The sequence below is a fragment of the Urocampus carinirostris genome, chromosome 2 (assembly GCF_059441175.1).
Source record: "Urocampus carinirostris isolate Australia breed hairy pipefish chromosome 2, RoL_Ucar_1.0, whole genome shotgun sequence".
Lineage (NCBI taxonomy): Eukaryota > Metazoa > Chordata > Actinopteri > Syngnathiformes > Syngnathidae > Urocampus > Urocampus carinirostris.
In genome coordinates, this window is record NC_142350.1 from 12,388,437 (window position 1) to 12,406,630 (window position 18,194).

General features: G+C 40.4%; 1 protein-coding gene across 1 annotated transcript; it reads left to right on the top strand.

The window, feature by feature from the left end:
* The first annotated feature begins 627 nt into the window (after positions 1–627).
* On the top strand, positions 628–17,271 carry nsun2 (NOP2/Sun RNA methyltransferase 2). Its single transcript, XM_088328964.1, has 19 exons — positions 628–900; positions 1,401–1,558; positions 1,630–1,734; positions 1,803–1,908; positions 2,004–2,075; positions 2,216–2,300; positions 4,001–4,196; positions 5,727–5,801; positions 7,427–7,557; positions 9,932–10,005; positions 10,095–10,225; positions 11,607–11,703; positions 11,796–11,953; positions 12,032–12,124; positions 13,400–13,535; positions 14,301–14,381; positions 14,522–14,660; positions 16,551–16,590; positions 16,669–17,271. The coding sequence occupies exons 1-19, from the start codon at positions 835–837 to the stop codon at positions 16,958–16,960; spliced, it is 2,235 nt and encodes a 744-aa protein (XP_088185090.1). The 5' UTR covers positions 628–834; the 3' UTR covers positions 16,961–17,271.
* Positions 17,272–18,194: the final 923 nt, after the last annotated feature.

Here is an 18,194-nt window from a genome sequence, read left to right on the forward strand (position 1 = left end):
AACCATTGACCATATGTTTATACAAATGTTCAGGCAATTTATACAACTTTAGATCCCTTTACTGAATCTAATTTTATGTAGCCCCACTTTTAAACATTTTATCAACATATTTTGTTTTATGTGTAAATATTTAAATTTGATAAACAATCCCAATGTCCAAATTATGTACAGTAGTACAATATAATATCCTCAAAGATCTCCTTGCTTTTGGCAAGTCCTAATTTTCTACGTAATTCTGCAGCGTTTATTATTCTCTTGAAAATTGACGTTTTTGTCGTGCCGATTTGTGTTTGTAATGATGCTATTCACAATGAATTGTAAACAATTTAATAAAATGAAACAAAGTAACTTAAAAAAAATAATAATAATAAACATGGGGCCACATCCAATAAGGCGTGAACGGCGACGCACATGCCCATTGCCCATGCCAAATGTAATGTTTATATTCAGGCTTTCAAAGAGCTGCCTGACACAGAGCGAAACGTAATAAAATATTTGCAAGACAAACCTAAAATTACTTTTGAAAACATTGATAAGAAAAATATTTCACAAAAAAGAATTCCTTTCGTTTATGAAGACATTTCGACACGTGTATCACTGCTTCAGGCATATCTGGTGGCCGACTATTTGAGGTCCACATTCACATGCATCAGGAACTACACACGCTTCAGTATCTTACTCCAGTGTACCACAGTTGTCTTGCCATTATATCCTTAGTTTGTCATTTATCTGCATGAACGCTTGAATTTTGAGACAATCGTGCGCATATTTTGGTCCTTTGTACTCACCAATCTGCATCGTATACTTTCCCCCAGAGTCGTAGCTTTCTTCAAAATGGGGAAAAGAAGCAGACAGAGGCAGAAAATTCAGCCAGCAGGCAGAGACCACAGAGACAACGCTGTAAGGCACTTTTCAAATGAAACACCTGGAAAAAAATATAAAATGGGTATGATCGGGATTCCCAAAGCCAGTTTTACCTGGCTTTTTTCTTGTCCATCATTAATAAGCGTGAAACAGTGTTTGCCATGAATTATTTTTGAGATCCTGGTGGGTGGACAGTCTAGGGATTGGTCACCTGGAGGGAATAAAAGTATAATCGACTGCCTTTTCATATGTCATTTATTTTTTAATCCAACAGAAAATCTTGGGTTTAGTAAAAGTGAGACTGCTATTTCTAACAACAATTAGGGGTGCGCCCTGTGCATGAGTGAGTGTCATACACTATTAAATACGGTATATCTAAATTTTGAATATTGTTTAATAATACAACTTTATGAGAGTCTGGTAGAACATTTTTAAACTATGGTGGCCCACCAGAATCTTCCTATGGTATATATATATTTTCTTTTTTTACTTCTGGCTAAATGATTTTAATTCTACTGGTTCTAACTTTGTTGCAGGGCTGGGGTGCTGGCTATGCTGACATTGTCAAGGAAAACAAGTTGTTTGAGCATTATTACAAAGAACAAGGATTGATTCCAGAGGGGGAGTTTGAACAGTTTATGGATGCAATGAGAGAACCGCTTCCAGCCACCATACGAATCACTGGATATAAAAGGTACTTCAGCAAGACATTCTTATAAGGGTTGGGTAAGTACTACCGGATTTTTGGGGGGTTTGTGGTTGCAGCCACGCCAAGGAAATCCTACACTGCCTGAAAGAAAAGTACTTCAAGGATATTCAGGATTTGGAGCTGGACGGTCAGAAGATCGACACTCCGCAGCCTCTCAGCTGGTAAACTTCATTCTAGAACAGTCGCAGTTGCAATGTTAAGGGAACGCTTACCTTGCCTACTATTTCAGGTATCCCGATGAGCAAGCATGGCACACCAACATGAGTCGAAAGGTTATCAGGAAGTCGCCCCTTTTGGAAAAGTTCCACCAGTTTCTTGTCAGCGAGACCGAGTCGGTGAGTCCGCACCAGGGGAGAATGATAGGCTTGAACGATTCGAGTGAGCAGGTGTGAGTTTGATTTGAACTCCTGGTTTATGTCTGTTTTTAAAGGGTAATATTAGCCGCCAGGAAGCTGTCAGTATGATCCCTCCTCTTCTCCTGAAGATTGAGCCCCATCACAAGGTGATAAGACTTGGACTTGTTACTCTTCAATACAGCTCATGTAATAGCGCTCAAATGGTTTCACAGTATTAAAATTTCATCAATGCAACAGGCCACTAATGCATATATGGCACATGTTCTCTTTTTGTTTTCTGGGGAAGATTTTGGACATGTGTGCAGCTCCTGGCTCCAAGACAGCCCAGCTAATTGAAATGCTTCATTCTGACATGGAAGTGCCGTTTCCAGGTTGGGAACCGTACATTTGTTCATAATCTTTTGTGCAATCTACACAATGCAGTGTGTCCCATAGGATTTTAGGAGACTGTGGTAGGAAGGTCTCTGACCCTCGCGGTAGGGTGTGTGTGTACATTTTCAAGCCTAGTGTATCTCTTCAGAGCATTTTGAGACCACTAAATGTAGTATAAATTGCGGCAAACGGGACTGTTGCGGTCCCAAACGAGACTGTGGAGGGCTACCACAATCTTGTTCGTTGGTGGGAAATACTGCAATGTTGCAGCACCACCGACAAATACCACAGCGATAAATGACTGCATGTATGTGTATCCCCTTAAAGACTCTTGTTCATGGAAAAGAGTTTGCTTATTTATGTTTAAATACTGTAACCCCCAAAGGCCAGGTTGTACAGACCAAAAGCAGTATCAAAAATGTTGTTTCATCTGAAGTATTTCCTTCGTTGTTGCGGTTAATGAGCGGCAGAACTTCCTGCAAAATCCGTGCAGTAAAGACGCCCCTCTATAAAAGCTCCCAAGGGTCAAACTTACCTCGAGATGTCGTCCTTACCAACTGAGCTTATAGGTTGACAAATCAAAACACAGGATTGCAGTTGAAGGAATGTTTTTTCATTGTTATTATACAAAAGTGAATTGAAATTCAAAGGATTCTACATTCAGCGTAAGAAAGTAATTAAGAGAGTTAGGGCTGCTCGATGAACTGAAATGTAATTGACATTGCTATGTGGCGTAGTGTGATTGTGTGATTGCATTAACACGGATTTTTTTTTTCCAAAATATACAGCAAACCCCAACAAAGCTCCCTGGAAGAGGGCGCTGTTTACCTAATTTTTCATTTTTCCATCATCTGCACCGCTTATCCTTAGTAGGGTCGCAGGGGTGCTGAAGCCCATCCCAGCTCTCTTCGGCCAGTGGGCAGTGGGCAGGGGGACGCACAGGGACAGACAGCTCACTTGCTCATTCACACCTAGGGACAATTAGGACCGGCCAATTAACCTGAAATGCATGTTTTTGGAATGTGGGAGGAAACCGGAGTGCCCGTATGAAACCCACGCAAGCACGGGGAGAACATGCAAACTCCACACAGGGGGTTTGATCTCACGACCTCAAGACTTTGCCGCACACCCGCTAACCACTGCGCCGCTGTGCTGCCCTACTTAAATGTCAACTATTAATTATCCTGTAAGATCTTCCTAAAATCTCAATCCTCTGTGTACCCAAAGTAAATTGAATGCTGTTGTTGAACCGTTTGGAGAATCTGGACGGTTTTGGTCTCTTTTGGAAACGAACACTCTGAAGTGTTGTCCGCAACTGAAATATTCACTGCAAGTGCGACTAACATTGAACACACATAAATTGTTTGCTTTTATTGTTGCCCGAATTTTCTTTTTTGCAATCACATGTAAGATGAGTGTAGCATGGGCATTTTAGCTGGAAAACAGCTGGGACAAATGCATGAAGCTTTACCTGAAAAAACTAAAAATGTGTATTTTGCACAATATTTTCCTACGGGTATGTCTCGGCGTTTCCAAAATGGCCATTTGGGGACTCCAAAAAGACCAGTGACTGGTGACATCATATGGAAACCTCTTTACTTCCCAATAGTCTGACGGCTCACAGGCAGGTTGAGGTTTCTCTGCATTTCAATGGTGGGAGAAAAAAATTGGGATTGTTTTGCCTTGCATATGTTTACAGAGGGCTTTGTTATCGCCAACGACGTGGACAACAAACGCTGCTACCTTCTGGTGCACCAAGCCAAGCGTCTTAACAGCCCCTGCATCATGGTAGTCAACCACGATGCTTCCTGCATCCCCACGCTGCAGATCCAAAATCCCGACGGAAGGAAAGAGATGCTCTTCTACGACCGAATCTTATGCGACGTACCTTGCAGGTTAGAAAAGACTTGCTGCTGCTTGCACTCTTTAGGCTGATATTTGAAATTTCTTTTAGTAAGTGGAAGGTGCGGATGTTTGAAGCAGTAATCCATTTTGTGATAAGGTGACAACATTGCTGTCAAAACTGGACCAATAATTGCTAGAAACTTAATGTTTGAATTAGGTTCAACAAGCATAATGGCCTGGCGTTGTTGGGCATTCTGCTTGAGTAAGGTTGTTCGGGCCTTAGTTTGTTGAAAAAGCACCAGGGAACCACTAGGGAGTGCCAAAGAGCCACATGCAGCTCCAGAGCCGCTTGTACATGACAGCAGATGTTGAGTGATTTTGTTGGTATTTAATGGGGATGCCTTGACACCAATGTTCCCTCTAATTTTCCACGGGTCTGAGCGTTCACACAAAGTCAGTGAGCAACGCTTGAAGCAACAGCAACCCCAAGTGTGGCAACTAAATCATTATCAAACATGTCCAAAACTTGACATCACGTTACATTTTGCTGAGTTTCCGGCAATGCAATTTGTTTTTGTATTTAATCACATTTTTTAGTGAAAGTACAATGTTGGCAACAAGATTGACTTGGTTTAATTGGAAATTATTTGAATGCAACACAAACATTTTCTTCTTTTTCCCTGTTTTTTCTATTTATTTTTAATTCCTTTAAAAAAATCTCATTGTGTTTATTTTTTCCTAGCTGTTACTTTTTTCTTTTTGTTCTTTATTTACTTTTTTCATTTGTTTCTTTCTTTTCTTCAGTTTTTTTTTCTGAATTTTTCCTTCTTTTTTCTCTTCCTTTTGTTTATTTTTTCTCAGCTTTTCACTACTTTTTCATGTTGGTATTTTTTTCTTTTTTGTTCTATTCCCCCTTCCTTTAAGTCATTTTGTGGATAATTTTACATAATATTTGGTCATATAGGGATGAAAGAAGCAAAAACAACCTGAAGAGCCCTTTAGGTACCGAAAGAGCCCGTTCCTTTTAGTGAGCCGAGCCGAAGAAGCCGGTACTCGAAAAACTACTGACTTTACTCAACTTCGTTCTACTTCGACCTTGACTTCCAAATACCGCATATAGAACACAACGTCAGGGAAACCCCTTGTATTTTTACCTTCATGCACTGTAACTTTGACTTGATTCGCTTCTTAATTAGCAATTTCGAGCCCTGATTTTTGTGAGCTGGCTAGATTTTCTTGTGCATGAAAAAGCTCTGGGTAGTGCACAATTGCGCACACACGCAGCTTAGAGGGAACATTGCGCTGGCTAGATTTTCTTGTGCGCTGAGAATGTGCGGGCAGTGCGCGATTGCGCACGCGCGCAGCTTAGGGGGAACATTGCTTGACACCAAACCTAGCTAAAGACACTTCCAGAGGCCTAAAAGTACAACTAAATTTTAACGAAAAATCAGTTCAGCTGTTTCGGTGCTATGTTTCTTTAGTTTTTAAATGCGGCCCGTATGCAATGTTTGAACAACCCTTCTCTTAAATAAATCCAATCGAGAATAATCAAGGTATACAATGTGTGCGTGTCGATGCAGTGGTGATGGCACGATGAGAAAGAATATCGATGTTTGGAAGAAATGGACGACCAGCAACAGCTTGCACCTTCACGGGTGAGTGGACTTACCAATTATAAGCCAAGTTTTTTCCATACAATCTGTGTTAAACTTGTCCCGCCGCAGTTTTATAATGTTTTTTTAAGAAATCATATTTTAAATTTATATAAATGCCAAGTCAATAAAAATAATTAAGATATCTCATCTTAAAAATATCCCAAGCGCATTTTATGCTGGCTGGCACAATTTTTTTTGTCCCCTCACTCGCTTTTTGTTAATTGGTTGATTGATAAATATGCGTGTTTTCATCTCTGTCACTGCACTAATTTGTTTGAGCAGAGGGGGTTAGGCAGTGGCACAGGACTAAAAGAAGAAAAAGTGGTACGAAAATGAGTCAAAGCAGGTAATCGATCCCAATTTGGACACATTTTAATTGTATCAATAGCTCCAAAGCAGAGTGCATTGTTTATCGCAGACATAAGATTTGATTCAGTCCCCCAAAGCTGAGGCACTTTGTGTTTGAAATGTCCATATTCTATTGATTTATTTCTATTTGTTGTACACATTTAATGATATTTTTCGTGATTTTTTAGAGGTTTTGTGTTGTTTCAGTCTACTTAAGTTAAAAGCTGGATTGTAAATAGTTTAAAAGAAATATGAAATAAAAAGACTTTCAGCACTGAAGAGGAAATATTTTGAATTGTTGTAGTTTGTTTTTCAGGGATTCTGTGTTGCTTGAATTGAAGTTGCTTAGTATAAAAAAAGTTTAAATTGGTTAGTTGTTGAGTGTAAAAAAATAGAGGCCACTATAATACATATTTGATGTTTTTCGATTATTGTAAATTATGTACGCTGTGAAACAATTTTTGAATATGGGGGGGAAAATCATTAAAAATAAACTTTTTTTGTTAGACGGATATCGGTCTTGGTGTAATAAATATAGTACAAAGTAAATATTTCTCCTATTTTTTGCATTAAACACCTGTCTGTTTTATCATGCTTTGTGGGTTGACTTGTTTGCTGTGTCATTGCCTTTCATAACTAGTGTATTTTTGATTCAATAATTTAAAAGGGCACATATTTGTCATTGATCTAGGTTTTTGATTTTGCTCGATAAGAAAAAGCACAAGACTGATGCATTTTAATTATACTTGAGTTATTTTATTTTTACTGTTAGTTAATGCAACATCTATTGCAGCCTGGTCGTCCTGGTAGAGGGAATCACCTCATGTGCGGTCCCTTCTCAAGGTTTCTTCATTTTCCTCATGCTGAGGTTTTTGAGTTTTTCTTTGCCCTCATGTACGTTTTAGATCAGAGGATGGTGTAATAATAGTCTGTGGTTTATAATAGTCTGTGGTCTGTGCAGCCCTGTGAGACTTGTTGTGATTAAGAGAGTCACAAATAAACATAACTCGACTTGACTCTAATTTCAAATTTACATACATGTCTTCCTAGGTGGCTAGCCCCCTGAACCCCCTAAACTTTCCACCCACCAGGGTCTTCGTAAATTTAATGGAAAACACTGCATGAGCACCAATTATACGCCTTTTTGGTAGAAAAGTAGGTTTTTTCTTTTGCAGTCGATAAATGAAATGACCTTTAATTGCATGCCTGTGGAGAGTGCATTTTGCAGCTAATTATGAAAGTTGGCTGTATTAACGGTGCGCGTTTCCACTCACCAGTCTCCAGATGCGTATCGCCGTGCGCGGCGTTGAGCAGCTGGCAGTAGGTGGTAGGATGGTCTACTCCACCTGTTCCCTCAACCCTGTCGAGGACGAAGCCGTCATCGCGGCCCTGTTGGAGAAAAGCGACGGTACAAAAAGCGCTATGATTTTGGACTGCATCTGATGTGTATACTGCAGTGTTTTTCATCCAGTGTGCCATGAGACATTGTTCCAAGCATGGGTCTCCAACCTTTTTTTTAAGCCAAGAGCTCCTTTTTTTTTTTTTTTACTAATTAGCGTAAAGGGCACCCAGTTTGTTACGCAGTTCTAAAATAGCAAATCATCATGTTATTACTATGTTGTTTTTGTTATTACTATTTTTATTATCGTGTTAATTACTGGAAGTGGTGTTAAGTAGACTAAGTCTGCCACTAAAAAAATAAATTGCAGCACTAGAAAATCGCAATGAAACGGCACTTTTTCCAGAACAGGTTTGCGGACACTTCATCTGTCCTGGGCTGTGGGCACTATTTTGGAGACCCCTGGTCTACAGGGTTTGTTCAAGTTCTTCAAATCCTTGAAGGTGCTTGAATTTTAATGTTGTGATTTTAAGGTATGAAAAGTGTTTGAATTTTGTGTGAAGTTCATGCAATTCTTTAAATCCGTGCCATGTTTCTCACAAAGTCTGCTTAAAAAACGACGCCGACACTGCTCTCTGGTGACTTTGCTTTGCCTTTGGATTTCATTTTCCCTTGTGATTAACGGCAGCTGGCATTAGTTTGTATGGCATTGTCCCATGAAGCAGAATTTCGGAGGTCAGACGGCAATGAGTTCCAGAGCTGGGAGGCAGAGCGGCTGAAAGCTCTGCTCCCCGTGGAGCTGAGACGGGCAGCGGGTATAGTGAGTTGGAGGGAGGAAGAGGATCTAAGGGTGCGGGATGAGTGGCAATGAGAAGGAGGTTAGAGAGGTCGAGAGGGGTAAGGTTCTTTGTTTCTTTTTCTTTGTGAAGGATCGGCGCAATAGTTTCTGTCCCTCTCTTGTGCCGCAGAGCGAAAAAGTCGGCAAGAGAAAAACTTTCCTGCTCCCGAGTCCTCACAAATGAAATACAGTGGAACCTCGGTTCTCGACCATAATCCGTTCCAGAACCCTGTTCGAAAACCGATTTGTTCAATCACCGAAATCATTTTTTCCCATTAAAAGTAATGTAAAATCGTTTTAATCTGTTCCAACACCCTGAATGTTTACCATGATCGTAAACATGAAGCTAACCCAGGCTAACCGCACGTTAGCGTAATCATCCGTACGAAAGATTACGCTAACATGAACGTGTAAAAATAAAAATAAAAGATTATGAATTGGATTTCTTACCTTTGTGGTGGACGGTGGGGAGAGAAAAATCATCAAAAGTTTTTCAACCTCTTCCAAAACTTGCGGCAGTTGCTTGCTTATAGCGCTAACTTCCTTAGCCGCATCACTCGATTTCACAGCCTCCTTATTCTTTACTATCGTACTGATAGTAGATTTAGCCACGCTGTATTCACTAGCAAGATCGGAAATTCGTACACCTCTTTCATATTTAGCTATTATGTCTTTCTTAAAAGCAATAGTTGTACGAACAACTTGTCTTTTTTCACCTGTCCTGCTTGTACCGACCTTCTTCGGAGGCATAATTAGGGGCTAAAACAGCCGTACGCCGCTCAGCATCGCACCCTAGCGTACCGGCGTTCGAACTCCGATTTTTTTGACCGAACAGCAAAGCAAGAATTTCTCGAAATTTTTGGTCAAACACCGATTTGTCCGAACTGAGAGGCGTTCGAAAACCGAGGTTCCACTGTATAACAATTTGTGTTCGCTTTGGGCTCCGTCCCTCAAACAACGTTAATTTGTCGGGCTCAGGATGGTTTGGTCTTTAATAGCCCAGGCCCAAGCGGGGTAGGGCTAGATTTTTCTTGGGCCCCGTCTTACCTCTTGCGCTAGTACAGACGCTGCCCTACTTATGAACGATTGTTCGTAAGTTGAATTTGTTCGTAAGTTGCTTCAGTGCTATATTTTGTATGTTTAAGGCTTGTATAAGTAACCTGTATTGTTTTCTAAAAAAATAAACATTTCAGAAAATAATATGCCCAATAAAGTGAAGTTTAACTTACTTGTGGAAGATGGGCTTCAAGAGTTAGGCTACTTCCTCTTCCGTGGTAGAAAGTGGGCGAAAAAAAGCGATCCAACTATTTTCTCAACCGCATCAAGCTTTCTTATTTCACTTTAATTTCAAAAGAAACTGCTCGCCTCTTTTTACACTTTACACCAACCTCTCACCGCACCACCACATGGCGGTAGCGGCGGAAAGAAGCACTACAGTGCCGTCCTGTGCTGGGAAAAAGCTGCATACAATACAAAATCTAACTTAAAGCAATGTCCAGATATTTTTCGACATCCCCCAAAAATGTTCGTATTCACCGTTTTTCGGAAGTTGAATGGTCATGAGTAGGGGAGCGTCTGTATATAAAAAATATTTTTTATTTCAAGGTGCCCTGGAGCTTGTCGACTGCTCATCCGACCTGCCTGGCTTGAAATGGATGCCTGGGGTCACTTCCTGGAAGGTACGATAGCAGGAAACGATAACATTTGAATGGTCAACTCTTGACAAGATGCCCTTAAGATGTTTTAAATCATTCTGGTACGTTTGCAGCTGATGACCAAAGAGGGAAAGTGGTTTGCGGACTGGTCTGAGGTCCCAACCAGTCGCCACACTCAAATCCGACCCACCATGTTCCCACCGACGGATGCGGAAAAGCTGTCTGGCATGCATTTGGAGAGATGGTATGGACAGGGTTTGTCCGGGTGCTGGAAATCCTTGAAAATGCTTGCATTTGCAAGTTGTGTTTCCAAGGATTTAAAAGTGCTTAATTTTTGGGTGAAGTGCTTGTAAATTATTGAAATTGTTGCCATGTTTCCCAACAAGTCTGCTTAAAAATGACACAGACAATGCTCTCTTCTGTTTTCGCTTTTGCATTGCATTTCTTCTTCACTTGTGATTAACAGCAGCTGGTGTTGGTTTGTTCTAGAGGTATGATTTTAAGCTGAAATTTGGGTCAGGTCGGGCCTAAAATCTCAATCGTTATGTTAGAGGCGGTCCGGGGTTCTAGCTCTCTGATTTTTTATGTTGTTGTAATTATCCACTGTCATTGTTCTTTTTTTTTCTTTGTGGAGGATGCGGGCGATTATCTACTTCATTTTTGTGCGGTTCAGTGGGAGGTAAACACCACGGCATTAGTCTTTTGACCTGATTCCTGTAGTCTTAACATATTTTCCCCTGAGATGAGTCCGACCACGGTGCTGGCATCAGCAAACATGACAATGCTATTCAAAAGATGGGTCAGGGTTAAGTCCGATGCAAAAAGAGTAAAGCGAGAGTCTCCATACACACCGGTTCTGTTTGTGATGGTGGAGGAGCAATAATTTTCTGACTCGACAGATTATGGACGATCTGTTAGTAAGTCATTTTTACACTGACAGATAGATGTAGATGGTTCAACTTTTAGTGGAATGTTATGGTTGATCTATTTGCCTTGTAAGAAAACTGGCAGTCTTCAAAGTGGGTGGCAGTAAAACAAGCTGTGTGGCGATGACATTAAGTTCTTTGCATTTTGAAATATTAAAGGTCGGATGCGTCTTTTGGTGTGTCTTTAAAAGTTGAAAGTAGAATATTTTCTCTATTGAGTATGTGTTAACAATGCCCAACTGAGTTCAAAGCGCATTAATTAAAAAATCGACTCTTGACGGTGACATTTTTTTTATCTATGGTTTCCTTGTGGAAAACTCAAATCGGCCCAAACTTATCCAGACCACCCCCCGGTTGTCCCCAAGTAAATTGAAATTGAGACCCTTGGTATGAAACCTGTCAATGTTATCAATGGCGGCTCTAGCCTTATGGTGGCACTGTTGCCCTATGATTCATTTCAGTGACCAAGAAAAGGCTGCACTAACCTGCTTTTGGCATCATGTGTCCATTAAATCAACGATGGCTAACCTGTATTAGCCAAATTTTGTGACCCCATTTACTATCAAATTGACTTCCTCCGCGGGGCAAAAAACAAAGCTATTCTTGTATGAACGGGAATAGGCTAATGTTGCTTCACAGCATTTGATCCTTGTCCTTTGGAAATTGAAACGAGATTTGAATGTATTATTTCCTTGTCAGTATGAGGATTTTGCCTCATCACCAGAACACGGGAGGTTTCTTTGTGGCCTTGCTAATCAAGAAAGCCCCAATGCCCTGGAATAAAAGATACCCCAAGGTACACCCCCCCCCCCCCTCTTCCTCTCCCCTGTTCAGTTGTCAACATCACAGCTGGTTACAAATCATTTATGTGTCCCTCTTGGCTTCCAGCTGAGGAAAGAGGCTCCGCCGGGCCCCGAAGCCCAAACGCAAAGCGGCTCAGCGGGCCCGGAGGAAGGCGGCGTCGACAGCGGCAAAGGAGATGTGGAGGAAGCCCAGGAGCGAGCACCTAAAGGAGATCCTTCCAAGCAACAAGATGGCGTGTGTGGGTGAGTCATACTCCCTGACCACAATAAAGCTATAATCAATTTTTAGTGTATTTAACATTTCTTATTTTTGTTCCTTAGCCCACCACCCTCTAAAAAGTCGAGGCTATTTGGATACAAGGAAGATCCTTTCGTGTTCCTCACTGAAGATGACCCTGTCTTCACCAACATTCAGTGAGCCTTTCTTCAGAGTTTTTATTAATATGACAATGTACAGTTTGAAAAGGAGCCACATTCTCAAAAAATACAGTCACACTCTAGAAATACTTGAGTTGAAAACACCACAAATTGGACCAAACATGGCCAATTGACATTGTGAATTAATAAATTCAACTGACTTTTTTTTTGGTACAAACTAAGGATCGACCAATATGGGTTTTTCAGGCCCAATACTGCTTATTAGTATTAAGGTGAGGCTGATAACCGATATTTGGAGCTGATACTCATTTGCTGTAAAAGATTAAAAAAAATAATAATAATGTAAAAAGAAACAAATAATATTTAATATAAATTCAATCTATAATAGCTCTTTGAAACCTTTTACAGCCAATAAATTCTAATTTCAACACAACAAACATTGCTAATTTTTCACTTAAACCAAAAAATAAGTGCAGGAAATAAAATTAGGATTAGCAGCAACTCTGATAAAGGTACATATAAATATAAATAGCTCTCTGATTTAAAATAAATAGATAGATAAAAATGTCAATGAAACCAACATGAATTAAATTAAATCAAAATAAAAATAACATCAAAACTTCAAGGGAACCTGCGGAACGAAAAGGGTGGGCACGCCAGATTGACAAACTAATGTTATGGTAACAGCTAATTGTCCACTTGAACGTGCTTTTTATGCTCTCCCTCCATCACAAACACGCACGCTAGTTTTGTTATAAGAGCTAATATATTAGTCCCCAGCTGAACGTGCTTTCCTAAAACAAGTTAACGACACTTTTTACACCATCTCTTAATCACACACATGCTTTTCTACCACTGACTTTAAAATCTCAATATTATCAATTGTCTTGACTCACAGGCATGTTGGGACTCAGGAGTTAGCAGAGCTGGCTTTTTTTACTACCCTCTAAAGTTATTTATTTTGCCTCAGTGGCTCTGCCCCGGTTGCTTATTTAATCAGATGTCGTGGGGTGGGTAGTGTGTGAAACAGAAGGCAGGAAAGGCGGAGAGAGCCTCGGCTGTATCTGAGGATTACTGATTGGCCCGTCAAATGAATCAACAAGTTAAAACCTCGCTTACCCTCGACTGAATACTGATTGGGTATGTATCGGATTGAGGACCACATATGAAAGTGGCCTGTGTCTAGTGTAGAAAAATCCGATATGCGGCGTTCGGACAGACATTACAGACACATCAGATACAGGTCGCATATATGAAAAAAAAAAAAGTCTGATATGTCTGCAGTGTGAACCGAGGCCACATGTCTTGCAGATCTTTCTACGCCTTGTCACCAAACTTCCCCAAGATGAACGTGCTGACCAGAACGCACGAGGGCAAGAAGCGGCACCTCTACATGGTGTCTAAGGAGTTGCGCAATGTCATGCTCAACAACAGCGATCGCATAAAGGTGTGTGATATCTTCATGGCGCAAAATCGTGATGGTATTTCTCTAGAAAGATGATATTGCCTTAATTGAGGCAACAAACTGATTTCCATTACACAACAATGTTGACTTTACATCCCTGTGTGGATTATGGGCAGAGTTGGGGACTTGCTACTACATTGCCTTACGAAAGTATTCGTCCCTCAAAAACTTTAAGCCATAATGCCATATTTCAGGATTCAAACGTTTAGATAAGAGCTCCCCTTCTGTCTCTTATTTCCTTTTTTCTTTTCTCCTATTGTTCCCTTTCTTTTTTCTTTCTGAAAGGCTGGTCAGAAATCGAAAGAAACATGTGGCAGTTTAGTCACTAAGTGTCCGTAGTCTGTTTTCTTCCTTGGGCTTTGTAGCACTTGTTTTCGGTTGCACCACACAATAGCGTGAGATCGTCCCTTTTAAAGAAAAGCAAACGCCTTATGGGCAAAACGCTCCCCGCCTGGCCTCATAGGCCAATATATCCAACACATGTAGCATAAGTATAGTTTGGATAGTCACATGTAAAGCCATCTCTCTCCCGGTTGCTTATTCTATCAGAAGAAGCGGGGTGGGTAGTGTGTACAACAGAAGGCAGGAGAGAGGAAGAGAAAGGCTCGGCTGTAACTGAGGCTTAATAATCGGCCCATCGACTGAATTAAAATGCCATAACCTCGATTTCCCTCTAATGAATGCTCCTGAAATGTTATATTTAATGTTTAAAAATGCCTGCTTGTACTTATTCCTGCTCCCTTGTAGGTGATAAATACGGGAGTGAAAGTTTGGTCTCGTAACAGCGATGGGGAAGAGTTTGGTTGCGCTTTCCGCCTGGCTCAAGAGGTGATGATCACATTTATCGAAACGCACAATACACTTTCAATGTTTTTAATGTGTCTGAAAAGGTTCTTCTTCTGTCAGATGGAAGAAAATAAGTTGAGCATGTGTGGTTCGCTAAGTATGTCCCATTTTCAACTCTTCAGGGTATCTACACTCTGCAGCCGTACATTCGCTCACGAATCATCACGGTGAGCGTGGAGGATATCAAAGTGCTGCTGACACAGGAAAACCCTTTCCTCAGCAAACTGGAGGATGACGCTCACGCGCAAGCCAAGAAAATGGGTGGGCTGAAAAACACCTTGTCAGCCCATACGCTTGGATTTACAGCGCCTTGCAAAAAGTATTGGCCGCCCGAGAACTTTTCTACATCAGGGTTCATGCGGGTGCCTGAAATCCTTGAAGTGCTTTCATTTTAGGTTAGGTTTACAAGGTTTGAAAAGCGCTTGCATTTTGGGTGAAGTTCTTGTAAATGCTTAAAATTGTTGCCATGTTTCTCAACATGTCTGCTTCAAAACGACGTAGACACTGCTGTTTGAGGGCTTAGCCTTGCCCGTTGCATTACTTCTTCTCTTGTGATTAACGGCAGCTTCTATTAGTTTGTATAGCTCTGTTGTTTCCAGCGTTGCGCCCAATAGGACAGGTGCATGCTACACCTTAACAGTGCACTATGACATTACTCTCTGGTAGCTTCGCTTTGTCATTGAATTTTGTGATTAGTGGCAGCTTTTATTAGTTTGTATGGCATTTTCTTATGAAGCGTCATCGCCCCCTACGGGCCATGCCCAAAAGGACAGGTGCATGCTACATTTAAACATCGCACTGTGAAATGTGTATTAGAACAAGGATTACATATCAATTACGGGCATTTATTATGGGCCATGCAAAAATATAAGGTAGCGTTTCCTATCAGTAAATTGTGATGGAAAGAAATTCTTGCTATTGAAAATGCAAACTACATATAACCATCATATTAGCCAACACCCATATGAGGAGAGATATCTCAAATATTTTGACAGATAGTTCAGATCCACAAAAAGATTCTCCATTTACCGAAGATCTTAAAAAAAAAATCAAATTTTTAATAAATGCACACGCAAGATTAAAAATGTTGCATAGATAAATCGAGGATATATTTGCGGCTCTCCAAAATATATGATTCACACCAGGTTTTATTTTTTTAATGACATTTGAAATATTGGGGAAATGGCTTTGAAATTCCTTAAAAAGTTCTTGGATTTGGACAAAAAAAAATGTGCACCAACCCTGTGCCATTTTTCAGACTACAAATTTATAGATGAAAAAAACTGGGATGGTGAATGGAGCCAAATACAGAGTGATTCTGGCCGAAAATCTGTTAGACGCTTCAAGAGACTTGAGAATGGGGCGCAGGTTCACCTTCCAAAAGTCAAGTCATTTTTATTTGTATAGCCCTTAATCACAATGAGTCTCAAATGGCTTCACGGGTTACTACACATGAGAAATTGGGACAACGAACCTTTATATGAAACAAAATCTTCAATGGAATGTTTTAAATCTAACAATATAAATGTGCTAAAAGGCCAAGCCAAAGTCCAGACTTGAATCTTTTTGAGCATTTGTGGAAATATCTTAAAAACGCTGTGCACAAACGATGACCATCAAACCTTAAGGAACTTGAGCTGCTTTTGTAAGGGAGAATGCAAACATTTTCCTCTTTTAAGACGTGTAAAACGTGTGGGAACATACCCAAAAAGACTTGTGGCAGTGATCACAGCAAAAGGAGGAGTACAAATTATTAACCTAAAGTCAAGTAATGTTTATTAGTGACACCCTTTATCACAAGGAGTCTCAAAGGGCTAAACAGACCACAGACTATTAGGCCATGCCCTGATCTAAAACTTATATGACGACAAGGAAAAGGTCAATATTTTTGCAACGTCAACGTTTCAATTTTTCGCTTGTTGGCATAACATCAAACGTGAATAAATTAGCTTTCTTTCACAATTGGGTCTCGTATTTGTTGAATCTTACAAAATATTTTGAGTTTCTTATCTAAGTTTGAAGCTGAAAATGGCTTTATGTTGAAAAGTTCTTGGCGGATGAGGGGGCGGGGTCAATACTTTTGCAAGGCACTGTAATTTCATATTGACATTTTCTATGTAGTTACGCTTTTTGTTTTTGTCTTTTTTTGAGTCATGGGAAGCATTGTGTTGAAGTACATCCCCGACCCCAAGTAAGTGTCCCTAAATGCACATTTTGGGGGGTTTGTTTTTCTTGGTTGGTTAGATTTACCATTTTGTTTTTCTGTCAGCAAGCCAGACGAGCCTCAGTGTTCCATTCAACTCTGCGGGTGGAGGGGGAAGACGTCCATCCGAGCCTTCGTCCCCCGCAACGAAAGGTACCACTACCTGCGCATGCTCGGCGTGGACGTCTTCCGGGACAAGCAGGGTGTCGGCTGCAAACCAACAGACGAAGAGGCCAAGAAGAACGAGGTCGAGGAGGCGGCGAGGGAGGATGAAAGGGAGCCGGATGCGGAGAACGGAAGTGAAAACCGATCCTCAGAAGCAAAGGAGGACTCCGACAACAAAGGGACTAGCGCTTGAGGGTCCGAGAAGAGGACGTTGCAAAAGTGCATTTAAGCTCTATGACCACTCTCAAGAAGAAGAGGAATTTGTTTTCAGAATTCTGTTGCAGAAGGAATCCTTCTGTTCCGTTTCCCTTGCGCCTCAGGAGGGGGACTTTTTCATAAATGAAATGTTCTTTCTTTATTGTATTAATAAGGGCATCACCCTTTTTTTTGTTTTAGCAATTCCTAGAATTTTATATTGGGTATAATCTCATTTTGTACACCTTTATAATCCGAAAATGAGTTGAATAAAGGTGTGAAATGTTGTCATTTGCACATTAACAAGGACATTGTGTATTATTTAGCACCTTTTAGAGGTAAAGAATAATCCCCAAAAACATTTGATTTGGATAATAATCAGCAAAAAACAAACTATCATTTAAACATGTATTTTTCTTAAACAAAGGGGAAAAAAAGGCTAGACAGGAAGCAGCCAGAGTTTATCTTGGTCCTGTCTCCTTGACAACCAAAACACTTTTCACCTTAATATGTCATATAATCAGAGTTTTATAACATTTTGAGTAACATAAATTGCATCTTATCATCATACAAGGGAAATAATCTTGTATGTAAAAACGAAAAAGTAATAAATCAGCATAATCATGTGTAGCATAATATCTCGATTTCATTGGATATTATGATTTTGGTTTTCTTCGTTTTTCTTTTTTTTTTTAAATAGGGTAATTGTTTAATTCCTACAAGAAGAGCCAAAAGCCAATCTCGATCCGATGAAACCAGTCAAGGTGGACTGATTTATATTTTAAATAGCATGAGGCTCACCCTTCTACGGGTACCCTGAAAACCAAAAACCTTGTTAAAAACTGGGCCAAAAAAACAGAAAATTGGTGCGGTTATTCTTCTTTGTGCTTTGTAGCATTCGTTTTAGATTACAATATACGATACATGGACAGCAAGTGGTCAATTATGACTGTTATTATTACACTTCGACTTGAGCCTGTAAATTGGGTTTGTTCTTGTGTAATAAATGACTATTTTCTACTTTGCAGATCTTTATCAGTTGGAGTTCTGCCCTGATTAACCGCGATAACTGAGGTCATACTGAACAATTCTTCCAAGCTTTTAATAGAGATGGCTGCAGCATAGTGGAAGGAACGCGATGACATCACAAGTCCTTGTAGAGAAGCGCACTAGAAAGTAGCACCGCCGGGTAACGCACTTGGTCCGATTTCATCCCCTTCCTCCTCTCCTTC